Below are 20,195 nucleotides of genomic sequence, written 5' to 3' on the forward strand. Positions count from 1 at the left end.
ACATTCAGCATCATTTAGCCCTTTTCTCTCTCCCAGTGTGCCCCTGACCCACCTCTTTTCTTTCATTGATGAAGGTTACCAAAGGTGTACATGCAAGTACAGCCTGCCTGGAAACTCCTTCAAATTGACATCCACGTATCAAGACATTTCTCTATTTGAATAACTATTACAAACCCGCTCACTGCTGAAATGAGGCCTATTGAGTGAAGGACTGAAGCAGAATGTTGCGGTCTTCAGAATGCTACACATAGCACCCTTTTATCCTCTCCAATGAGCTGCTTTCATTACATAAAGCAGCAGACAACCAGTGTGAAATCACTAGGACTAAAATAAGATTGTTATGAAAACAATTTTTTTTAAATCAACATGTTAATATGGGAGGAGGAATTAAGCAAGGCAAAATATCAGATTAGACTTCAGCTGTAAAGACATATAAAGCTTTTATTTGGTACACGCTTAATAGAAACACTGCTGACATATGCATTAAAATGTATTTTGTTCCATTTTTTTATTATTTTTTTTTTTTAACGCTGTAGTGTAGATTAATAATTTACAGCATTAGACATATATCACAGCAGATAAAAATTGCAACCCCAAAGGTGGCAGTTTTCATCTGCAGACTAATTTTTTTTATAGCCGATATACTTACTGATAGCAAAATTAGGAACCACTCTTTTTAACTTCTTAATTGTCAATGGGTACCTGTCAGTGATAGGTGATGTGAGAGCCAGCAATGGCATTTCAAATCACTCTGTTATGGGAAACAATGGAGGCCGTCATTGCAGGATTCCTTCTAACTTTGCTCGATGCCTGGCTGTGTCTGAATTCCTTACTTGTCCTAATGCATCAAAATGAAAGCCAGGGAGCTAGCATTTATACATGAGGGTTCAGAAATGGCAGCCTCCAATAATTTTTTGTAACAATGTCCCTTTAATGTCCACTGTTGTCCCCAACAGGGCGTTTTGCTTGGGGACGGTAATATACAGATGGTGGATAAGAAGTCATTAGTACCAGACAAGGAAGTACAGCAGTGATACAATTGCATTTTTTATTTTATTTTTTATTGTCACATTGTGTTGATCAATAAACAGTGTTTGTTTACTGGCCCCAAATAATTATGAATATGAACTAATCAAGACAATGTGACAAACACTGCCAAATTCATCAGTATTCTCGATAATATTACAAATGAAGAAGCCAATTTATGAAATAATTAAAATTATTAGCTCAGATTTTATTTCATAATAAAAAAAAATCTTTTACACTTTATGGGACAAAGAATTTGATAAAATGGCCTTTTTGTTGGTACCAAAAATAAGACAACACTTCAGATTTAAAAGATTTTGGCACCTGCATCAGACCCAAATAATAAAAGACTTGTAAAAAAATTACATTCTTTTTTTTTTTTTTTTTTTATTCCTTTAAATTCTCTTTTGGTAACTAAAATATATACATTTATAGAGAGCTCAAAGCAGCCAGTTTTTAAACAGAGAAAATAAGGAACTTAATTTCAATAAAAAAGCTCTCTTTCTTAATATTTTCCCATAATAGAACATAAAAGCTCCCCTCAAAATGGGGCAATGAAATAAAAGAAATTAGCATCACTCAAAGGAATGATTTCAGTAAAGCCAATGTATTTACAAATAATACAGATTAAAAGTTCTTTCTCCTCCAGGAGTCAGGTGTTAATGTTGGTTCTAGTCAAAGGAAGGCTAAGGTAAATGAAATCCACAATCCTGGATCACGGGGAAACATTGATGCCATGGTGTCACTTCTTTTGCTTAATGTAGCCGGCGTTTCGATGTGGGTGTCCCTGTGATAAGACTGGGAACTGCGGTCCATTCTGAATCAATGAAGCACCTGGAAAACAAAACAAAAATTTGTGGTCAATACCTTTATTATCTGCACTTGCCCCTAGTGGTTGGAGAACTTAGTCACATGTGTTACATTGTTTAAAACAAGCTTGCACTTTTTTTTTAGGTTGGGTGTGGAAAGGATAGAACTTTTTTTTTTGCTGTATGTGTTCCAAATTTGCTCTAACTTATAGTCCCACTGACATCAGAAGGGGGCAATGGTTAGTGCAGAGAGCACAGTTCAATAAGGGCCTCCTGGGCTTTTGGTGCCAGTTTACATAAGACATAGGGGTCAGGCATCCTCCACCAATCCTCACACTGCCACGAAGTCTGCTATGGAGCCGGGGGTGAAGACATCAAAAAATGAGATAGACCTGTCATCGCTGCAAAACCATTGCGCAGGGTAAGTATGAGCCATAGTCAGCGTGTATACTGTCTTCACCACCCACCAATGAGTTTAATTCCACTTTCCAATCACATTTATACATTTATTATACATTAATACATTTCCACACTAAAACATACACTTTCATAAAGATACAAAAATAAAGCAACCAAAACCATATAAAAACCCATTTGCTGAAGGTTTGAAATTTGTCACTACCTGAAGGATAGTAGGTCTTGGAACGAAAGCCAGTGGGTGCCTGCTGCAAATAGTTCTGTGGTAAGTTGTAAGGCCATGATCCATAATTCACAGGATAATGAGAGGGATTGCCATGATCCCAGGGATGATGTTTTCCAAATTGACCTTGAAATCCTTGTTCTGCTGAGAAAAAATAACATAAGATTGGAAATTATAATATTTGATGCAAGGCTATTACATGTTGAACATTAAAGAGAAACTATACTCTGAAGATATGCCCAAAAAAGGTAGGCAGAGGGCAAAGGACTAGTATTACATGTGATTTCCCTGCAACTAATCACCTTTACCAAATTACAACATCTAATTCTAGGTCTCTCAGTGAAGGTGGAGACAGGGCTTTGTTTTGCTGCTGCTGTGTTGTCAAATGCTGCATTTGATATTCATAAAAAAGCCAAGATTGGTCTGCTTTGACTGCAGCCCAAATGCACTTCAGTTGCACATTCTGTATGCAGTATAAAGCAATGCTTGTCAAAAGCAGTCTCAACTGCCACTGGTATTGCTCCATTAAATTCAGTGGTATTCACTGACCTGACCAAAACAAGCACAATTTAAATACACTACGCAAATGCATCAGAAGAATGGATGATAGACTATAAAAACAGAGGATGTTAAATCTTCTTTGACTTCTGTACTGGTATTATGTAAATAAAATCATTTTCTTATCTGCTGTCTCTAATCTTAATACACGCTTAGCTTTTCTATAGTGAATATTTACCTGTGCTGCCCACATTTCCATTGCTCACCAGTGAAGTGGCAGTTTGGGAATTGCGCCACTGCCCATCATGACTAGATGTAGGAACACTCAAAGGTCTGGCAGAAGGTTGTGCGAATATGATGCTGGGATCATTTAAAACAATTGAGTTCGAATTGGTAGTTGGGGGGTTATTGCTGCCAGACCGTGTTGTGAAGGTGGCACCACTAGAGTGAGGGGGTTTCCCAGACGTGCGGATTTGGCCATGTATGGGCCAGGAGTTGTTGTGAATAGGGATCTGTTGAGGCAAAGGTAGAAGCCCAACACCATTTATAGAACAGAAGTGTGTAGGAGGAGAGTGTCGAAATTTATACATTGGCTTCTGAACCTGGTGAGCATTTGGTGCTTGGGATGCTTGCTGTTGCAGTTTTATCTGCTGAGGTTGAGAGCTCTGATGAAACTGTTGAGGCTGGGGGGAGTAGGATGAATATTGGGATTCCGACTGCAAACAGAAAGATAAAGGACAATTACAAATTAAAGTTTCATCCCAGAAATGACAAGACAATTAAAGTGGACCTTGTAAAATGATGTGTAAATGTAACTGATAATAATTACTTTTCACAAAAAATAAGGTACACCCCACATGACAATCCCTTAAATTAACACTATAGGCTGTAGTATGACAATCTAAATAAGTCCTAGCTACTATGGGAGACAGAAGAAGCAGACCAGTTCTATGTGAAATTAAAAATCTTCAGACAAAGCATTAATTTTCCTTATGCATTGTGTAACTGTAACAACTCTGCGAAAACTGATATATAAACTCAATAGTTGTTGTGTAAGGCCTGCAATTTTAATAACAATTTCCTACAAAAAGGGTCCTACTCTGTAGCTTATGCTAAAGGGGCAATCTTTATTACTCAGATTGTGACTTCTGTTAAAAAGATAACACATTTTAGGATATTCAACACTTTTATTTTTGATTCAACTGGAATAAATTAATGGGATTTAAAATTAGGTAGCAAATAAGCTTTTAGGTTAGTACCAGTGTTTGCAGCTTGTTGTGTGTCCAATTAATAATAATGTAAATCCTAAAATGAATCCCCGTAATCCCAGGATGTGCACACAAGAGCTTGACTTGCATCAAAGTTATGTTTCCTTGTTTTTTTTTTGTCCTTATGAAAAGCATTACTTATGTAACAGAAAATTTTTAGCTAACAACCGTGCAACCCATTCTCCAACCCAGGCTCTCTTACACTAACCGGTTCTGAAGATTGTCTTGTGCGTGTTGGACGCTCCAGCTGCTGTAAAGATGAGATTACTTGCTGAGAACCAAGGATGTTTAGGATCTGAGAGCCTAAAAAAGACAAGCTGTTTAATCAATAACTTTGGCACCATCTTTAAGTTGAATCACAAGCTGGCTTTTCATATCAAGTTGATGCCAGTAGTAAGATATTTAAAACAAATATTTTCCTTTACCACCAACTGCTATAGCCAATAAAAAACAAATCGTTCATAACAACAACATAACTAACAACTACGTGCAACCCCTACGGGCAGATACTTTAAGAAAGACATGTAAACTGTTGTTTCTTTCCTGTGGAAGATACTGTTTTTCTTCCTTTACTCTTTTCCTCTTTTGTATCTGAAAGCTGTGACATCCGACAAATATCATATGATATTTCATAATGGACTTATAGTTATATTAGATATTAACTTTTTTTGTTGCTAAAGTAAAATGCCAGGCAGTTTATTAATAAAATATATATTTGAGAGCCGTTTTATCTATGTGCCCAAGAAACTGTACTTTCGCAGTAATTATTGCATCATTTGGAAACAATTCCTGTATTTAAACTGAAAATTTTTAAATTTTGAACACAGTTTCTTTTTGTAACTAGAACTCCATGTGAAAAGTGTTTGTAGAAGGGTATAGGGGATGAAATCAGTACTTTATAAGTAATAAGGTTTTGGAAAATATACCTTACCTAGAATATTGGAAGCGTTTTTATGTCTAGCAGTGTTGTGTCCAGGACAATCTCTTCGCACATGTCCCACATCGCCACATGTAAAACACCTCTTCTCTCGCAGTTCCCTGTCATCCTCAAAGACCATATCATCATCATTCTCATTTGGATCCTTTTTTAACCTAAGAACAGAATACTAAAACTTACAACAGAATACAAACTCATATAACAGGTTTACCTATTTGTAAAGTGGTCCATTTATCCAAACTAAAGCAAAGAAATCATGTCGAATCTAAGTGGTCTCCAAGTTTAGATATTAAAGGGGATAAAGATAGACTTGCTCATAAAATCATCATCAATATTGTGTCACTCTAGATAAGTCTTTCTCAGGCTTTTAACATAGGGGAACTATTAAAATAAATTTCAGATCTCAGGGAACCGTTGCCAAAATTTATGACATGCCCAATTCACGGTAATTTAGCCTGCTGGTGAATGAAATTAATGTCTTTTACATTTCTGGCCAGATGGAAGAATGCTACCCTTCCCTACCCTACCCCTGGGTACCCGGAAAGATCATGGTGTCACTGGTAACTGACTTGTGAGGCTCAAGTTGCTCATTACCCAAGGAACCCCTAGCAACCTCTGGAGGAGCCCTGTGGTTCCATGGAGCACTGCTCTGGTAGTTGCTAAAATCTTCTTAAATTACAGGACACAGAAATTGCATCTTTTTTTTTTTTTTTTTTTTTATAGAGTAAGAGATGTAAAGTAGAGTAGAGTTTATAGAGTAAAAATCATCGCACCTTCTTCGCTTAGGACAGTCCTTCATGTAATGGCCAATCTTCCCACAAACACGACAGCATCTGTCATTAGGAGCCAGCTCCCCATTTGTCAGGTTTTTAGAATCAAAGAAATACTCCTGTGGATAACAACATTGATGGTCAGGGGATACCAAAATTTGTTTTTAGCAAAACAGGAAACAATAAAGCTGATCTATAGCTGTAGAGAACAACCAGTTGCTGTTTTTTCTGAATTATGACGGTTCTAGTATACTTGTACAGAATTGTGTTGTTGATGGTCTTTTTTATCATAAGCCTAAAATGATCATTCAATTTGAAGTCAGGAGGATGGTTAAAGGGGCAGATATTGTAGAGACTGAATTATTTCCCCAGTTCCTACTTCTGATTTCCACCAGCGTTGATGTGATGACATCACTGCTGCCAACCTAGACAGGCAGAAGTGGAGAGACTGGTCGCCTCAAAAAAGAATGACCTGTCTCTAATATTGAAACACAGTAGCACTAGAGGCTGGCATGAAAACCTGCGGCAATCTAAATAGTTAACTTAAAATTAGCTTTAAAACAACTGCTACCTTTTAACAATTACTTGTGTGTCATGCAGAATTGAAATATTTTAGACCTTTAAAAATTATAATGAAAAAGAATCTTACTGCTTCATGTCCAAACGGTGGGTAGTAAGGGTATCCAAAAAGTTTCCTTCCATTAATAAATGCCTTCATTATGAAATTAGTCACTAAAAAGAAGAATAAAAAGTAAATTTATATGCTGTACAACAAGTTCTTATAAACGACATGCTTCAGTTTCACAACAAAGCAGTATCAATAAAAATGACAATAAAAGGGATGGGATCTATATGTCCACTTGGTACAATATGGTGAAACATACTAACAAAATACCAGGTGCAGTTTCTTTAGATCTGGCCTGATGCCAAATTGCAGAGGAAGTACCCACAGCTCTGCTGGATTGAGCCTTGGCAAGGAAGGGGGTAACCCTATCTTTCAGACCTTAAGCTTGAATTATAGTCTGACAAAACCACTTAAAAATGATGAAACGAGAAGCCAGGAGCCTGTTCTAGGGCCATATGGCATATGACAAACATGCTGAAAGAAAAGCTTCATTTACAAGCTGGAAAAAGGACATCAACCCCTCTACAACAGTAGCAAATATCTGACACATGTTGGTTACGAGAGGGGTTAAACATCAAAGCTGGTTTCAAGTGTTTTGTTTGACAATGCTCATTCATCCTGTAGGCAGTTATATTATTCAAAAGTTAAATATTTTCTTTGTTCTTAGATGTAAGACTAAAAGGTAGCAAATAACAAATAAAAAAATCAAATTCAGAGCAAGAATGCCAGAGCATACATACTTTTTCTAGAGACTCCAGCTCCAAGATTATGGTTGAGGTCAAATGGATCTAGAAGAGTCAGAGAAAGACACAGGTGTTATTTTGGTATTCAAAGTGAACGATATAATGAATTCAATAAAATGGTAAATATTTGTCACTTATGAATAAATATAGGCAGAGTTACACACCTTCTATAGCGATGCATTTAGACGTCCATTGTTTTTCAAAAGTAGTCAGCAATTTTTTCTGTCGGATACTAATGACATGCTCTTTAAAATCGAATTCCTCTGTGTAGAACCTAAGGAATCCGAGCCAAAGCTCTCCCACGGTTTCAGTATTCTTTCCCAATGATGGAAACCTTTTCCTCTGTAGAACAAAGACACTCCAACATTAAAGGGGAATTCCAGACGTAACTATTTAGGCTTTAAATAGAATGAAGAAGCATGAAAACATTGACCACTCTGCCTGTGTCTTGGCTAGAAGGACTACCTTTGACCTCTTGCTATTTTACAACAACTGTAAGTGAAGGGAATCTTTCCAGAGACAATGAAGTAGAACAACTGGAAGAAAGAGACACCTTTGGGGTCTTTAGCCTATAACTGTATTTAATCACCCCATAAATATTAAAAAGTACTATTTTGGTGATATTACCCATTAGCAGATGGGTCCAGCTTTACAGCTTTGGAAGACAATTTGCACCTATACTGGAAAGCCTAGCTAGATGTTCCCACTTAACATATTTATCTGAACATCAACATTGCTCCTGTAAAGTAATAGTAAACTTGAATAACCCCAAATATTCAATTCAATCCATGCAATATCTTTAAGCAATACTTACCAATTCATCTGTGTTATCAAAAAAGAAAGCGTTCCATCCATCCACCATTTTCCGTGGCATAACATGCCCATCATAAATCTACATTTTATAAAAACAAAAGACAAGAGTTACATGATGATTGCATGTGGTATAGCCAATGATGTATTTCTTCTCACACCTCAAATTAGGGGGTTACTGACCCAGCAGATATTGTTTAGGGCAACTAAACTTGTATACCTATAGCACTATTTGGAACCTTTTCATGTAACACTTTATGACCCACTTTGTTTAGCTTAGTTTGTGCACCTGGTTATTTCAGAGCCATCAAAAAGTTTAATATGCAGTAAAGCACCGGAAAACCCAAACTTCCTGGTATGTGGGGAACATGTACATATCTAGCCCCATCCTACTATGTGATTTACTGCGTGCTCGGTATTATTGCATCTACTTCCCAAACCAGACTTAAGACAAATAATTCTATTTGCTACAAACAGTAGTTTAGGTTTCAAGAATATCTTTATTGTCTTACCTCTTGTAGCACAGGTATGACAGGAGGGTTTCTTTGTTGTAAAAAATATAGTACCATCAGGATATAGGCGTATGAAGAAAGACTTCCTCTTGATGCATCACCAATGTCACAGCGCTGATAAAATAAAACTCATAGATTAGATTAATAAGAACGTCTATATCAATTTTAATCCAGTGCTCTCTTCTTAGTAAAGCAGGAAAATATGCTCGCCACCCCCTTTTGTATGTGGCGTGCCTGATCAATGCAGGTTAGGCTAAGAAAGAGTGTGGTGTCACAGTAACGTTAACCAAGTAACCAAGGTAAGCCTAGCACAAAAAAACTCTTCCACAACCTAACCTGCTGATAGTACGGTGCTTTGGGCACACAAGCAAATCTGCTTCTAATTTTGAGTGGATTCTACCTGATCAATCAATTTTCCTAATGGTAATCCATTGGTCAGAAGACCCAAAACATGGCACAATCTAAAATCTAATAACATTTCCAATTAAAGAAAACAAAAAAACAAAATCAGTTGCCTAAAATTGATCTGCAGTTGAATTGACTTCAGGCTGAATGATGTTATCATAGCACTGATTGGATAGCTTGTATGTTAAGCCTTCTTCGAGCACTCTAGGTTCATTGGGGCCTATGAGACAACCTATACATTTTTTTCTCATTGTTATCTATGTTTTCTTCTTCCCTCTTCAGATATGGTAGTTTGGTATGTAATACAAAACCACTTTTGGTTGCCATGATGTGAAAAATGTGTTAGACAAAAACACAGAATAAATTGTTATTTGTAGAAAATATTTAGCAATTTTATAAATTGGATTTCCTGTTTATTGATAAAATATTAAAATTACCTTGGCAAAGTACTTGACCGTATATCCCAGATATTTTACCCGTGGGTCAATGGCTGCGTATGTCGCCAGCATCCTGGTGTTGTGTTGGGCCTGAAGAGACACTCAGTTTTAGAATATAAACAGCATTCTAAATCTATACCATGCATGCTTTGGCTAATGAGTAATGAAGTATGAAGAAATCAATAAAAAAATATCCCCTGCAGCATGCAACTTCAAAAACAAGCCAACAAAGGCAATTGTCACATTTCTATTCTGATAGATACCTTTAAAATCTAAAGCAAATCTATATTTGGGTCAAAAGTTAAGCGAGGTCATTTTTTTTAGGGTACTGATTCATGCCAGGATATAGATTCCACCATGTATGGCCAGAATGCTACATTATTCACAACATCCTGGAAAAATCACCTTAAGCTTTTTTGACACTTACCAGCGTGTTGTATAAGCTGATGTCTCCCTCTACTCCGCTGTCTCTGTGCTCAAATTTCACTATGGGGACCTTGGCTGTTGTTATTGGCAATATGTTTTTTAATCCTGAACAAGGAAAATTAGATGCAATTATTTATTTGAGAAAATAGAAACAGAGATAAAAAGAAATATTTTTCTCATACATTACCTGGGTGTCTCTTAAGAACTTTTGCCAACCCTTCAATTATTTCTTTGCAATTTAGTTTCTAAAAGGAAAAAAAAATGTATATACTTGATTGCTGCAGGGACATCATGAGGACATTTTTAAAAATGCAGGAAAGAAAGCTGACATATAGCGTAGGTGTAAGCAGAACACATTAGTAAAACTCTTACTTCCGCATTCTCGTGGCCTTCAAGAGTCATACAGATATCAAGATCACTGTCACGAAAACCAAATCCATTCTTCGAGGAGCCAAACAGACACAACCTGGAGTTACCTATGTTAAACATTCATTTCAAAAGTCAGTTTAATCCTGATTATTGTAGCAGCTTCCAAGTACATGTCTGATGAAGCATATTTCACGTTTAAAAACTTTACTTCATTTAAATGATCTGCTGCCATTAAACCTGAAAGACCAATGCAATGGTGCAATATTAACTTTCTGTTCTGTTCTCAAAGCAGGACTCAAGTGCAGATAACTCATAGTGCCCGTAAAAAACATTTGTTAGCTTTTAGACTTTAGCTTGGCACCCTATAAATGCAATTGGATTCTAGGTTAAGCATATCCTAAATTACCCATTGAGGGTTAGACAGTTGACAGGAAGATGACTAAATTTTAGTAAAGAACCTTGGTTTAGAGTACAAAAGAATCCATGGGACATCTGATCTGAAGACAAAGAAGGAGTTTGTTTTCCAGGGCTAATCCCACTTTTATTGGAACAGTTCGGTTGTGCTTGGAGCTCTGACAAGAACATAATTCCCCTTTACCCACCATGTAAAGTACATTCCAGCTTTATGAAATTACCATTTTATTTTTTTGCCATTTATTTTTCTAGTCTTGGCCCAAGTTCCAAAACTGGATTGATCTTCAAAAGCAGTTGTCACAATTATACTTACTAATGAATTCTTTGCGGATGAATCTTTCTAGGTGAGTAAGAATCTGCTCGCGATTGTGATGTTCAGCAGCACTTGGAGAAAGTTCATCTAAAAGAAACATCACAAAAGTAAAACATGAACACTGCAACTTTAGCATCATTTACCTGCCCTCCAACTGAAATAAACCCTAACTCCATTTTAAACATAAATTAAACCTGGGAGTAGACAGCACAAGATGCTTGCATGTTTATAAGCCTATACCTGTGCCTGGCACTGGAATTACCCCAAGTCTGACTGAAGCTGCAGTAACATGAGCACTCCAGCTTTTCTCTGCAGCTAGTTCTTGATATCTGGGTGTGATCGGATTAGTAGTGGTACACAGGTTTTTAAATTACTACAATGCACGTTACATACACATAGAATGGTTCACTGAAAACTAACAAAATTGTGACAGCACATTATGCTACCTACCAATTATTTTTGCAAGTAATACATAGGTGAGGCATACACAACAAAAACTGACTCCTATGACCATGCAATCTATTGTTCAAGTAAGTGCAGAGTTCGACATAAAATATACTAATAATCGGCCTAATCCTTGGATTCTTGAAATAACTTTTCTATAGTGTTTAGTCAACTCTTATTAATGGTGAAGCTCAAGCCCAGTAAGAGTGCAACAATTAGAAACCTACCATAGCACCCCTTGCAGACATCATCCAGTAAACTCCGGAATGTCGAATCCATAGGAGGAAGGGGGTACAGAGCAATCCTTTTGAAATCTTCAGGGCATTTATTCCTGGAGTGTCCATCACGCTTGCAGAAACTGCAGACCTTGGTGGGAGGCTGAGAAAAAAATGAGAAAACATTATTTAAAAGGTCTATTTTATCACAGCTGGATTTAATCTCACCTTACTGCCACAAATTCTAAAAAGAACCAGACATATCTGGGATTACAGAAAGATCTGAATATTATGTCATAATAATATTTTCTTAGACTGCGTTTTGGCACACACTGCCAGGTAAATTTGCTCCATGCAAAGCAAAGGTGAAGTTACATGCAATCACGTGCAACAGAATAAAAGGTAGCGGTTTCAGAAAATTAGTTTAGGTACATTTTAAACAGGTAAAGGAAGAACATGTATATACCTTGTAATAACGCCATGATTCCCATTTTCTTTGCCAGGGCTTTCGCTGGAAACCCTTTTTCTGCATAGCTGCCGCGGTTTCGTGCTCTCACACTTAATTGATGCTATAGGGACAGTTACACTTAACTGTCAGTCAGATGTTAGGTGTAAGGCTGCCTTAAAGAGACCCTGTCTCTTTAGGACCAGACCAATCATTTTAGCAAAACACTTCCCATGGGACGATAGGTGCATTAAACATATCTTGTGTTTTTTCCCTGTAAAAGCCTTCTATGAATAAACATCCAAACCCCCTGAGACTGCTGCAGAGCGACGCCAAGTAAGTACTTCTATGATTGAGACTTTACCCTGTATTAAGGACACAATATTAGATCTTCAGCATTTTGCTAGTGTGAGACACTGCAATGCTGCACACAGTAGTTACCACATATTGCACTGCACAAAAAAGCAGTAGCGTTGTGGATATATGTTGGAGTATCATTTACAATAATTAGAATCACAGCACACCAATGAACAAAATATGCTTGTAAACAAAATATGCTCTTCACTGTTTACAGCAGCCAATATGGGTCAAACATTCTCACAATGCCAAATGCAGCAAAAAACAACACATACACATGGCTGTATTTTACTGAGGGACCCAGCCTGGTACTACACAGACTTTTCCCCCTTGTCCCATCTCCATAGATTATCTATGCTAATTGGGGGGAAAGCTTTTCTTGTTAATGTGGCCTAATATTTGGCTGTAATTACATGGTTTTGAGGAAAGATTTATACCTGTAGTTTTATTTAGTTTACCAAGGTATTTTAATTCTGACAGCTACTGTGAGTAAACAGACAATTTAGTGTTTAGCCTATGAATTGTAGCATACTTGTCCACTTACCTTCCCAGAAGTAAAAATGAACCCATCAAAGATATAAAACAGGTCATCTTTACAGAGGTTTCCTTTATTCTTCATTTGACAGTGCGAGGTAGTGGAAGTGCAACTGTCAGAGCAGAATTCATTCAGGGGACAGACCGCTTCTGACACACACTTTACTTCAGTAGTATCTTGTAAATCCTTAACTGCAGAACCTTGTCCATTACAGAATTGGCTTCTTTTAACTCCCAGTGCAGATGTCTGGTCTGTAGAATGAACCGCTTCATCGCTGTCCACATGCAATCTTTGCGCGGTCCCAGTGTCCTTGTCCGTCCCTTCCGTCTTGAGCCCCAAAATGCAGTTTTCGGTTGTCCCTCCATCCTGGTTTATGTCCATTTTCCCTCCTGGAAAGTTGCCAATAGTAACTTTATCTCCAAACCCCTGGCTGGTGATTTCCTCATTATTCTTTTCTATTTTGTTTGACTCCCTGTTTTGTGGACAGGCAAAGTATCTGTAAGCCGCTCTAAATCTTTCTTGAATGTACTCACACACCAACTGGCTATTCAAACTTCTTGCAATATTCCTTTTCAAAGAGAACGGGTCTGGGGTAATAAAACAAAAAGACAACATATTAAAGGTTTGTCTATCTATTGTGATATTCAAGTTAAATAGGGAGACTGCTTGACTGTGATAACAATTGGTTTCTGTTATTTTTCTGCTATATGTAAAGTCTCTTTGTACTCATGAGGCGCTTAGGCTGTATACCTAGGCTGTATACCATGGTTATAACAACTCCTAAAAGTTTTTACACTACTTGTAGGTAAGGCCCAGCCACTCTCCCTTTTTTCCCCCCACTATTTATTGTAAACACCCAGTGGTTTCCCTTGTAAACAGGGACATATGAAACTTTGGGAATACTGGGACCCCTACTGATAAAGTGGCCAACATCTCACTTCTAATGAGTGCCCAGTCAAACAAACATTAATGCAGACCCTTGACAATAAGATTCATGCCAATAGTCAGATTTTATCCCTTAATTACCAATTAGCAAGAATTGTTGCTTGTACAGACCTGCAATAAAAAATGTAATTACATTACCAAAATTATCAAGGTACTAATTCAGTCCTATTTCCAGCTATGAGTTCACTGCAGCGATAAACTATATCTTACCTTCTATGGCTATTCGTCTCTTCGGCCAGTTCTTGGCTTCTCTGCTTACAAGGTCTTGTACTCGAACACTAATCACCAAGTCTTCCATTTGAAGTTCAAGGGTGTACATTCTAAGCAATTCCATCCACAGCTGCCCCATGGGTACCTGTGGAGGCTGCTCAAACTTCAAACAGCACTGTAAACAAAAGACCAAACTTTGGTTAGGCTATACCATGAGCAGCATCTTTAAAACCCTAACCTTTAAAGTGAATATTTACTGAAAGTTTTAAAGGATTTCTCTAATCTATCAAATCTGATCTTTAATTAACCCTGAACATAGAACGGTGTCTATGGAAGTGCTGGTAACTAGGGCATTATAATGTACATGTTACATTCACTGTATTGAAAATGAACCTGTGTTTCTGTTTTATACTGTCAGCAAATATAAAAGAAGCAAGATTCTGAAAGGTACCTATTTTTACTTTTACATATCTGAGAGCTCCTAAACACTATAGTGACATAGTTTAGAGAAGGAAACTTTGGTCTGCTAGTCATCCCTCCAACAACTAATTGGTGAGTGAGGGTATTTGCTGCAGTCAGTAGACTTACCTTCCCCATCTTATCTTTGTTCTTTCTGTTCTCTGCTTCTGATGTTGCTGTTCTCCTGTGGTTCTGATCGGCTCTCCCTCTCGCATCCATTCCTGAAGTGCTTTTGTTATCATTGTTGGCTGGTCTATATTCCCATTCCACATATTTCTCTTCAGATATGCCCTTTAGATGGTAATCATCAGTCTTCTTGGGGTCAAAACCTTCAATCTATTGCCCAAGAGGGTGTTGAATAAAATAGGGAAAAATTATACAGCTGCTAGGGAAAATGACACATTAAACAGTGCAGAATTAAATACAATGAATATAGACTAAATTAATTTCTTTCAGAGCCATCTACAAATATACCAAGTTTTGCCATGTTGTATGCCACTTGGAAGTTGTTGCTCTCTTAAAGCAGACATTGAGACAATATTAAAAGCTATGTAGTTCTACTTATCACCCCGCCATTGATGTCATGACTGAAATGTGAATCACAGCTGTACCTTCACACATATAGGACTTTTAAAGACATTCGGACCCCACAAACATTGGCTTTCATAAAAGGTTTCATAAATGGAATTGTCTGTATGTTATGTGTCAGTGTAGATGTAAACAAAACTTAGCAGACTTCCCTGGACTACACATTATTAGGTATACTAGGTTTCTTGCTAATACAACTAGAATTTCTCTGCTTTCAAACCACATTATGAATCACTACACATTTACATTTGCAATGGATGGATGTAATAACAAACACCCAAAATGTTTTCAAAGATTTACGTGGGGCCAGGTTGCAACTTTCAGTTTTGGTAACACCACATGTACTAAACAAAATGTAATGCAGCCAAGTACAAATTACTAAAAATAAAAAAAGAAACAGCAAGGAAAGATCCATTCTGAAATTGGCTTACCCAAGAACCCAGATATGTTGGAAGGATTGGTGGCTGTCTTTTTTGGAGGAAAAATACCACCATTAAGGCAAAGGCGTAAGAAGGGATCCCTCCTTCTTCTTGGCAGTCTATCTGACACAGCTGGAAAATATAAATATAACATTTATTGATTGCCTTTAGTCCATTCAATACTCTGTGTTGATTATAAAGGGAAGGCATTTAATACTTGATAATTATAAAAATAGAGGTAGTTGAGAGAACAAGGAATATGATCACTTCATGATCAACTCTTTTTGTTTTCAATTATTGCACAATTAGTCATTATTTGAAGCGTGTATTGATATAATCGATATTTAAGTATGCATTGCCGATTCAGGAAATATCTACTGGGCGTAAAAATAAAACTTATCCCCATTTATGCAAATAAATTATGTTTTTTTTTCTCCAATATTAATGCTAGCTATGTCCTAAACTTTGCATCAGAAGATTCACTTACCTTGGCCCAGTAGCGAAATGCCATGACTAAGGGTATGAGTGTAGGCTCTAGTCTTCCAGTAGCTGCCAGTAATTCGGAGGTAAGGCACGCTGTTTCATTTCCTGCGCTCACTTTGCATTGTAAACCACTTAAAAAAAAAAAAAAAGATAAGAAACAATTTAGAACTACTTAGCGATTTTAAAACTAAACTCAAATACTCAGTAATTATAAAACGATTAGTGAAAGCAGCCTACCTTTTACCATCTTTGCAAAAAATGACAGGAACCTTTGCATGGAAATCAGATTCAACATCAATATATTGAGCTGGGAGACAGAAAAAAAGAAAGAAAAGGAAATTAGCGATCAAAAAAGGATATGTAAAATTATTTGTTTTGTTCTGATGAGGCAAAGTAAGGGACGAGCTGAAAAGCAGCTACCTCCACTTGCCTCTTAAGCTACGTACACACTTCCAATTATTATCGTTGGTAAACGAACGACGAACGATCCTGCACGATATCTGCGAACGATCGTAAAGCACCGATCCTGTACATACAGATAACGTAACGATACAGATCGTTCGCAGATATTGTACACACGATAGATGCGATCGTTTGAACGGTACAGGAAGTGACGTGCACCACAGGAAGTGAGCGAACGTTCGTTCACCGCGCATGCTTACTGTAACATTCTTCTCGCTGGTATTCCACTAACCCGACTCTCTCCTCTACAAATGTATCATGAATGCTGCAGCCAGACTCATCCATCCTTCCCACCGCTCCTCTTCTGCTGCATCTCTTTGTAGTTCTCTCCATTGGCTTCCATTTCACCTTAGAATCAAATTTAAGCTCCTGTGCTTTGCCTTCAAATCCCTACACAGTTATTGTCCCACTTACATTTCTGACCTGGTTAAAAAATACTCCCCCTGCCGCTCCCTCCGCTCCTCCAATGATCTACTAATGACTTCCTCACTCATAACTTCATCACACGCACGGTTACAAGACTTCTCTAGAGCTGCTCCAACTCTCTGGAATGGTCTTCCTTGCCCTATTCGGCTTGCTCCTACTTTCTGCTCATTTAAAAGAGCGCTCAAAACTAATTTTTTCAAACTTGCCTACCCATCTTCTTCTGTCTGCTAAACCCTCATTACTTCCCACCACTACATATCGCCCATCCTATTGTGTGTGAAATTCCCCCACCTACTAGATTGTAAGCTCTTCAGGGCAGGGTCCTCTCCTCCTGTATCACTGTCTGTATTAGTCTGTCATTTTCAATCCCTATTTAATGTACAGCGCTGCGTAATATGTTGGCGCTATATAAATCCTGTTTATTAATAATAATAATAATAATAATAATAATGCTCAGACCATGGACGATCAATGAACGACCGTACACACGATAGATGGTCAACAATCGTCGTCCAATCTGATCCGCCGGTCCGGTGGTTCATTTCCAACGACTATCCTCGTTCGTCGGCATAGTTGGTTACTTTTTTTACAAACGATTTTTGCCCAATCGATCGTTCGTCGTTCATTTCCAACGATAAAAATTGGAAGTGTGTACGCAGCTTTAGTTTTACTGAACTCCCCTACTTCAGAAAGCATAAGAATATTCAGCTTTTTGAAGTTGCTACTTTTATGGAGCTAAGAAGACTGTCTTCTCATAATAGCATTCAGCTAAAGCAACTTGCCAGTAAAGGCAGCAAACACTGAACTGAAATATTATATGTGTCCCAAACTGAAGAGGTATCTTGCTGCTGCAGCATTCCAAGGTGGTAAAATAATACACTGCATTGTTTGTACAGGCTTTTTTTTTTAAAATAATTCCATGCTACAATTTATCTTTCTTTTTAGACATAAAAGCAAATGACAGCTCTTTCTTATTAAATAATTCTTTCACTTGCTACATCAAGACAACAGGATTTGCTAAAATTCAAACAAAGAACAAAATAATATATAATATAATATATAATTGATTATGACTTACAGCTGTTCTTTAGAATCTCCAGAACCTGGATCAAAACATCTGGCTGGCTCATCTAAAACAATTACAAATAAATTACACAATGTATATATATATATATATATATATATATATACACAGTATATATGTGTGTGTGTGTGTTTATATTTGTATCTGCATAAATATTGATATAAAACATAAAAACAAACACATATAAAACCATATAATAAAATTGTTACCCCTCCAATAGGGACACAGTACTAAAAACTTGGCAGAGACATTTACTATCTAATCCAAAACTAACAAAATAAAATAAATATTGATCTCTCAGTTGTGTCCCTGTTGTGTGGAATTGTTACATTTTAAATGACCTTACTGGAATCAGAACGCTGTCTTCCATTATACATACCTTTGGAGGATACCTTACATCTATATTAATGTCGCTGGTTTTAAATGCAAATCTGGTCTTTGACGATCCATACAATCTCAAGGAACATTCTAAGAACAGAACAGAACATAAAGTTTTGATTTTAAGAAGTGAACATGGAAGCAACATGGGAGTAACACAAACGTAAACTGTTCACATGTTTATACTACAAAAAAAATAACCTATGTTTTGTAAGGAAAAGGCATAAGGATCACTAAAGCTACCTAAACTAACATTTTCAATTTGAGGTTATGAATACTATGAGCCCAGATTATACTGATCTGTCTAGGTTTTAATTTTGTTTCCCTCCTATATATATCAAACTGGTCTTGCTACTCCCCCTGAGATCTCCATAGCTTCTGCAATAAAGAGAAGGCTACAGGGGCTCATGGGAAAAAGACATTGATCACAGAGGGAGGGAAAAAAAAAAAAAAAAAGCACAAAACTTTGCTGTACAGCGCTGTGTAATATGTTGGCGCTATAGAATTAATTAATAATATTAATAATATTAACTTGCTAACGGATAGAGGTGGCAACACAGATTAGGGTACCAACACAGATGAGGGTGACAACAGGATCCAATAATGGGGGCGAAAACACAGACTAGGGTAAAAATGCACTCCATGGATGGGAGTGACAACACAGACTATGGTGACAACTGGCTCTGAAAATAGGGGTGACAACACAGACTAGGGGGACAACGGACTCCATGGATGAAGGTGACAACATGGATTAGGGTGACAACAGGCTCCGAGATTAGGAGTGACAACGGACTCCATGGATGGGGTGACAACAGACTATGGTGACAACGGCTCCGAAAACAGGGGTGACAACAGACTGGGGTTACAACAGGTCTCAAGGATGAGGGTGACAACACAGACCAGGGTGACAATGAGCTCCATGAATAAAGGTGACAATACGGATTAGGATGACCGCATAGACCAGGGCGACAATGGGCTTTTGGATAGGGGTGACAACATGGAGAGGACATATCAGACCAGCGCACATCTGCAAAAATTTCTATCTAGTAAGCGTCAGTACCGCTTGAAGCCCAATAAAGCCTGCTTAGCAAGAGATTGTTTAATGTGCATTTACCATTCCTAAGCTGGAACTGAAAAGTCCTTTAAAGGCTTTTAAAACTGTCAAGTTTGTCAAAACCATAAGAAACGTTTACAGAAAAAAAGCTTGTGGCACACACTGATCTTATATAAGCTGAAGCCTGTGCAATCAATGCATTTGTCATAAACTAGCATTGACTTTCTCATTACACGCCAAGCATCAATAAATCCAAAGCATCAGACATTTCAATTCAGTGAAAATGATCTAAAGACATTAAACCCCAATTAAACACTTGCCATTTATTATAATTATGCCGTCAGTCTGCCATACAATGATGCACATGGGATGCTTACTTTTTAAAACAAATATGTTAGCAGCACACAGGTGTGCCAGGCCATGGCTCTCTCACACAAAGCAGGTTAGATTGCCAGTGGTCTGATTTCCTCTTCCCTCAAAAAACTCTTTTAATCAACAACACTGAACAAAAGGTTCAGGAGGCATCAGACCACTTGAAATATGGACCTTTGTGCAAGAGAACCATTGTCCACCTCTCGTACATGATGCCATGTCTAAACACTTAGCAGAATGAATGTATATATAATCCATAATAATGGATATTCCGACATTTGTCCTGGAGACGGCGCTCCCGGTGCCGCCATCTTCAT

At 37.5% G+C, this 20,195-nt stretch overlaps 1 protein-coding gene across 5 annotated transcripts in view; it reads right to left on the reverse strand.

Annotated features, from left to right (window-relative positions):
• Positions 1-423: 423 nt before the first annotated feature.
• Positions 424-20,195, reverse strand: part of TUT4 (terminal uridylyl transferase 4) — a 35,408-nt gene continuing 15,636 nt past the window's right edge. For 4 of the 5 annotated variants that reach the window (XM_072419647.1, XM_072419648.1, XM_072419649.1 and 1 more), the window contains exons 6-30: positions 18,454-18,542; positions 18,069-18,120; positions 16,340-16,409; positions 16,107-16,233; positions 15,632-15,751; positions 14,742-14,948; positions 14,154-14,328; positions 13,008-13,585; positions 11,674-11,824; positions 11,003-11,089; positions 10,279-10,382; positions 10,094-10,151; positions 9,908-10,011; positions 9,481-9,570; positions 8,639-8,752; positions 8,131-8,208; positions 7,481-7,658; positions 7,314-7,361; positions 6,598-6,680; positions 5,952-6,067; positions 5,173-5,333; positions 4,450-4,544; positions 3,212-3,689; positions 2,458-2,619; positions 424-1,860 (exon numbers count right to left, since the gene is read on the reverse strand). In XM_072419647.1, coding sequence (XP_072275748.1) covers positions 1,769-1,860; positions 2,458-2,619; positions 3,212-3,689; positions 4,450-4,544; positions 5,173-5,333; positions 5,952-6,067; positions 6,598-6,680; positions 7,314-7,361; positions 7,481-7,658; positions 8,131-8,208; positions 8,639-8,752; positions 9,481-9,570; positions 9,908-10,011; positions 10,094-10,151; positions 10,279-10,382; positions 11,003-11,089; positions 11,674-11,824; positions 13,008-13,585; positions 14,154-14,328; positions 14,742-14,948; positions 15,632-15,751; positions 16,107-16,233; positions 16,340-16,409; positions 18,069-18,120; positions 18,454-18,542 — 3,617 coding nt within the window. In that variant the 3' untranslated portion in view covers positions 424-1,768. The remainder of the gene's footprint in view (positions 1,861-2,457; positions 2,620-3,211; positions 3,690-4,449; positions 4,545-5,172; positions 5,334-5,951; positions 6,068-6,597; positions 6,681-7,313; positions 7,362-7,480; positions 7,659-8,130; positions 8,209-8,638; positions 8,753-9,480; positions 9,571-9,907; positions 10,012-10,093; positions 10,152-10,278; positions 10,383-11,002; positions 11,090-11,673; positions 11,825-13,007; positions 13,586-14,153; positions 14,329-14,741; positions 14,949-15,631; positions 15,752-16,106; positions 16,234-16,339; positions 16,410-18,068; positions 18,121-18,453; positions 18,543-20,195) is intronic. The other variant, XM_072419651.1, reaches the window with a different exon arrangement.

This window comes from Pyxicephalus adspersus, chromosome 8 (assembly GCF_032062135.1).
Source record: "Pyxicephalus adspersus chromosome 8, UCB_Pads_2.0, whole genome shotgun sequence".
In the NCBI taxonomy this organism is placed as follows: Eukaryota; Metazoa; Chordata; class Amphibia; order Anura; family Pyxicephalidae; genus Pyxicephalus; species Pyxicephalus adspersus.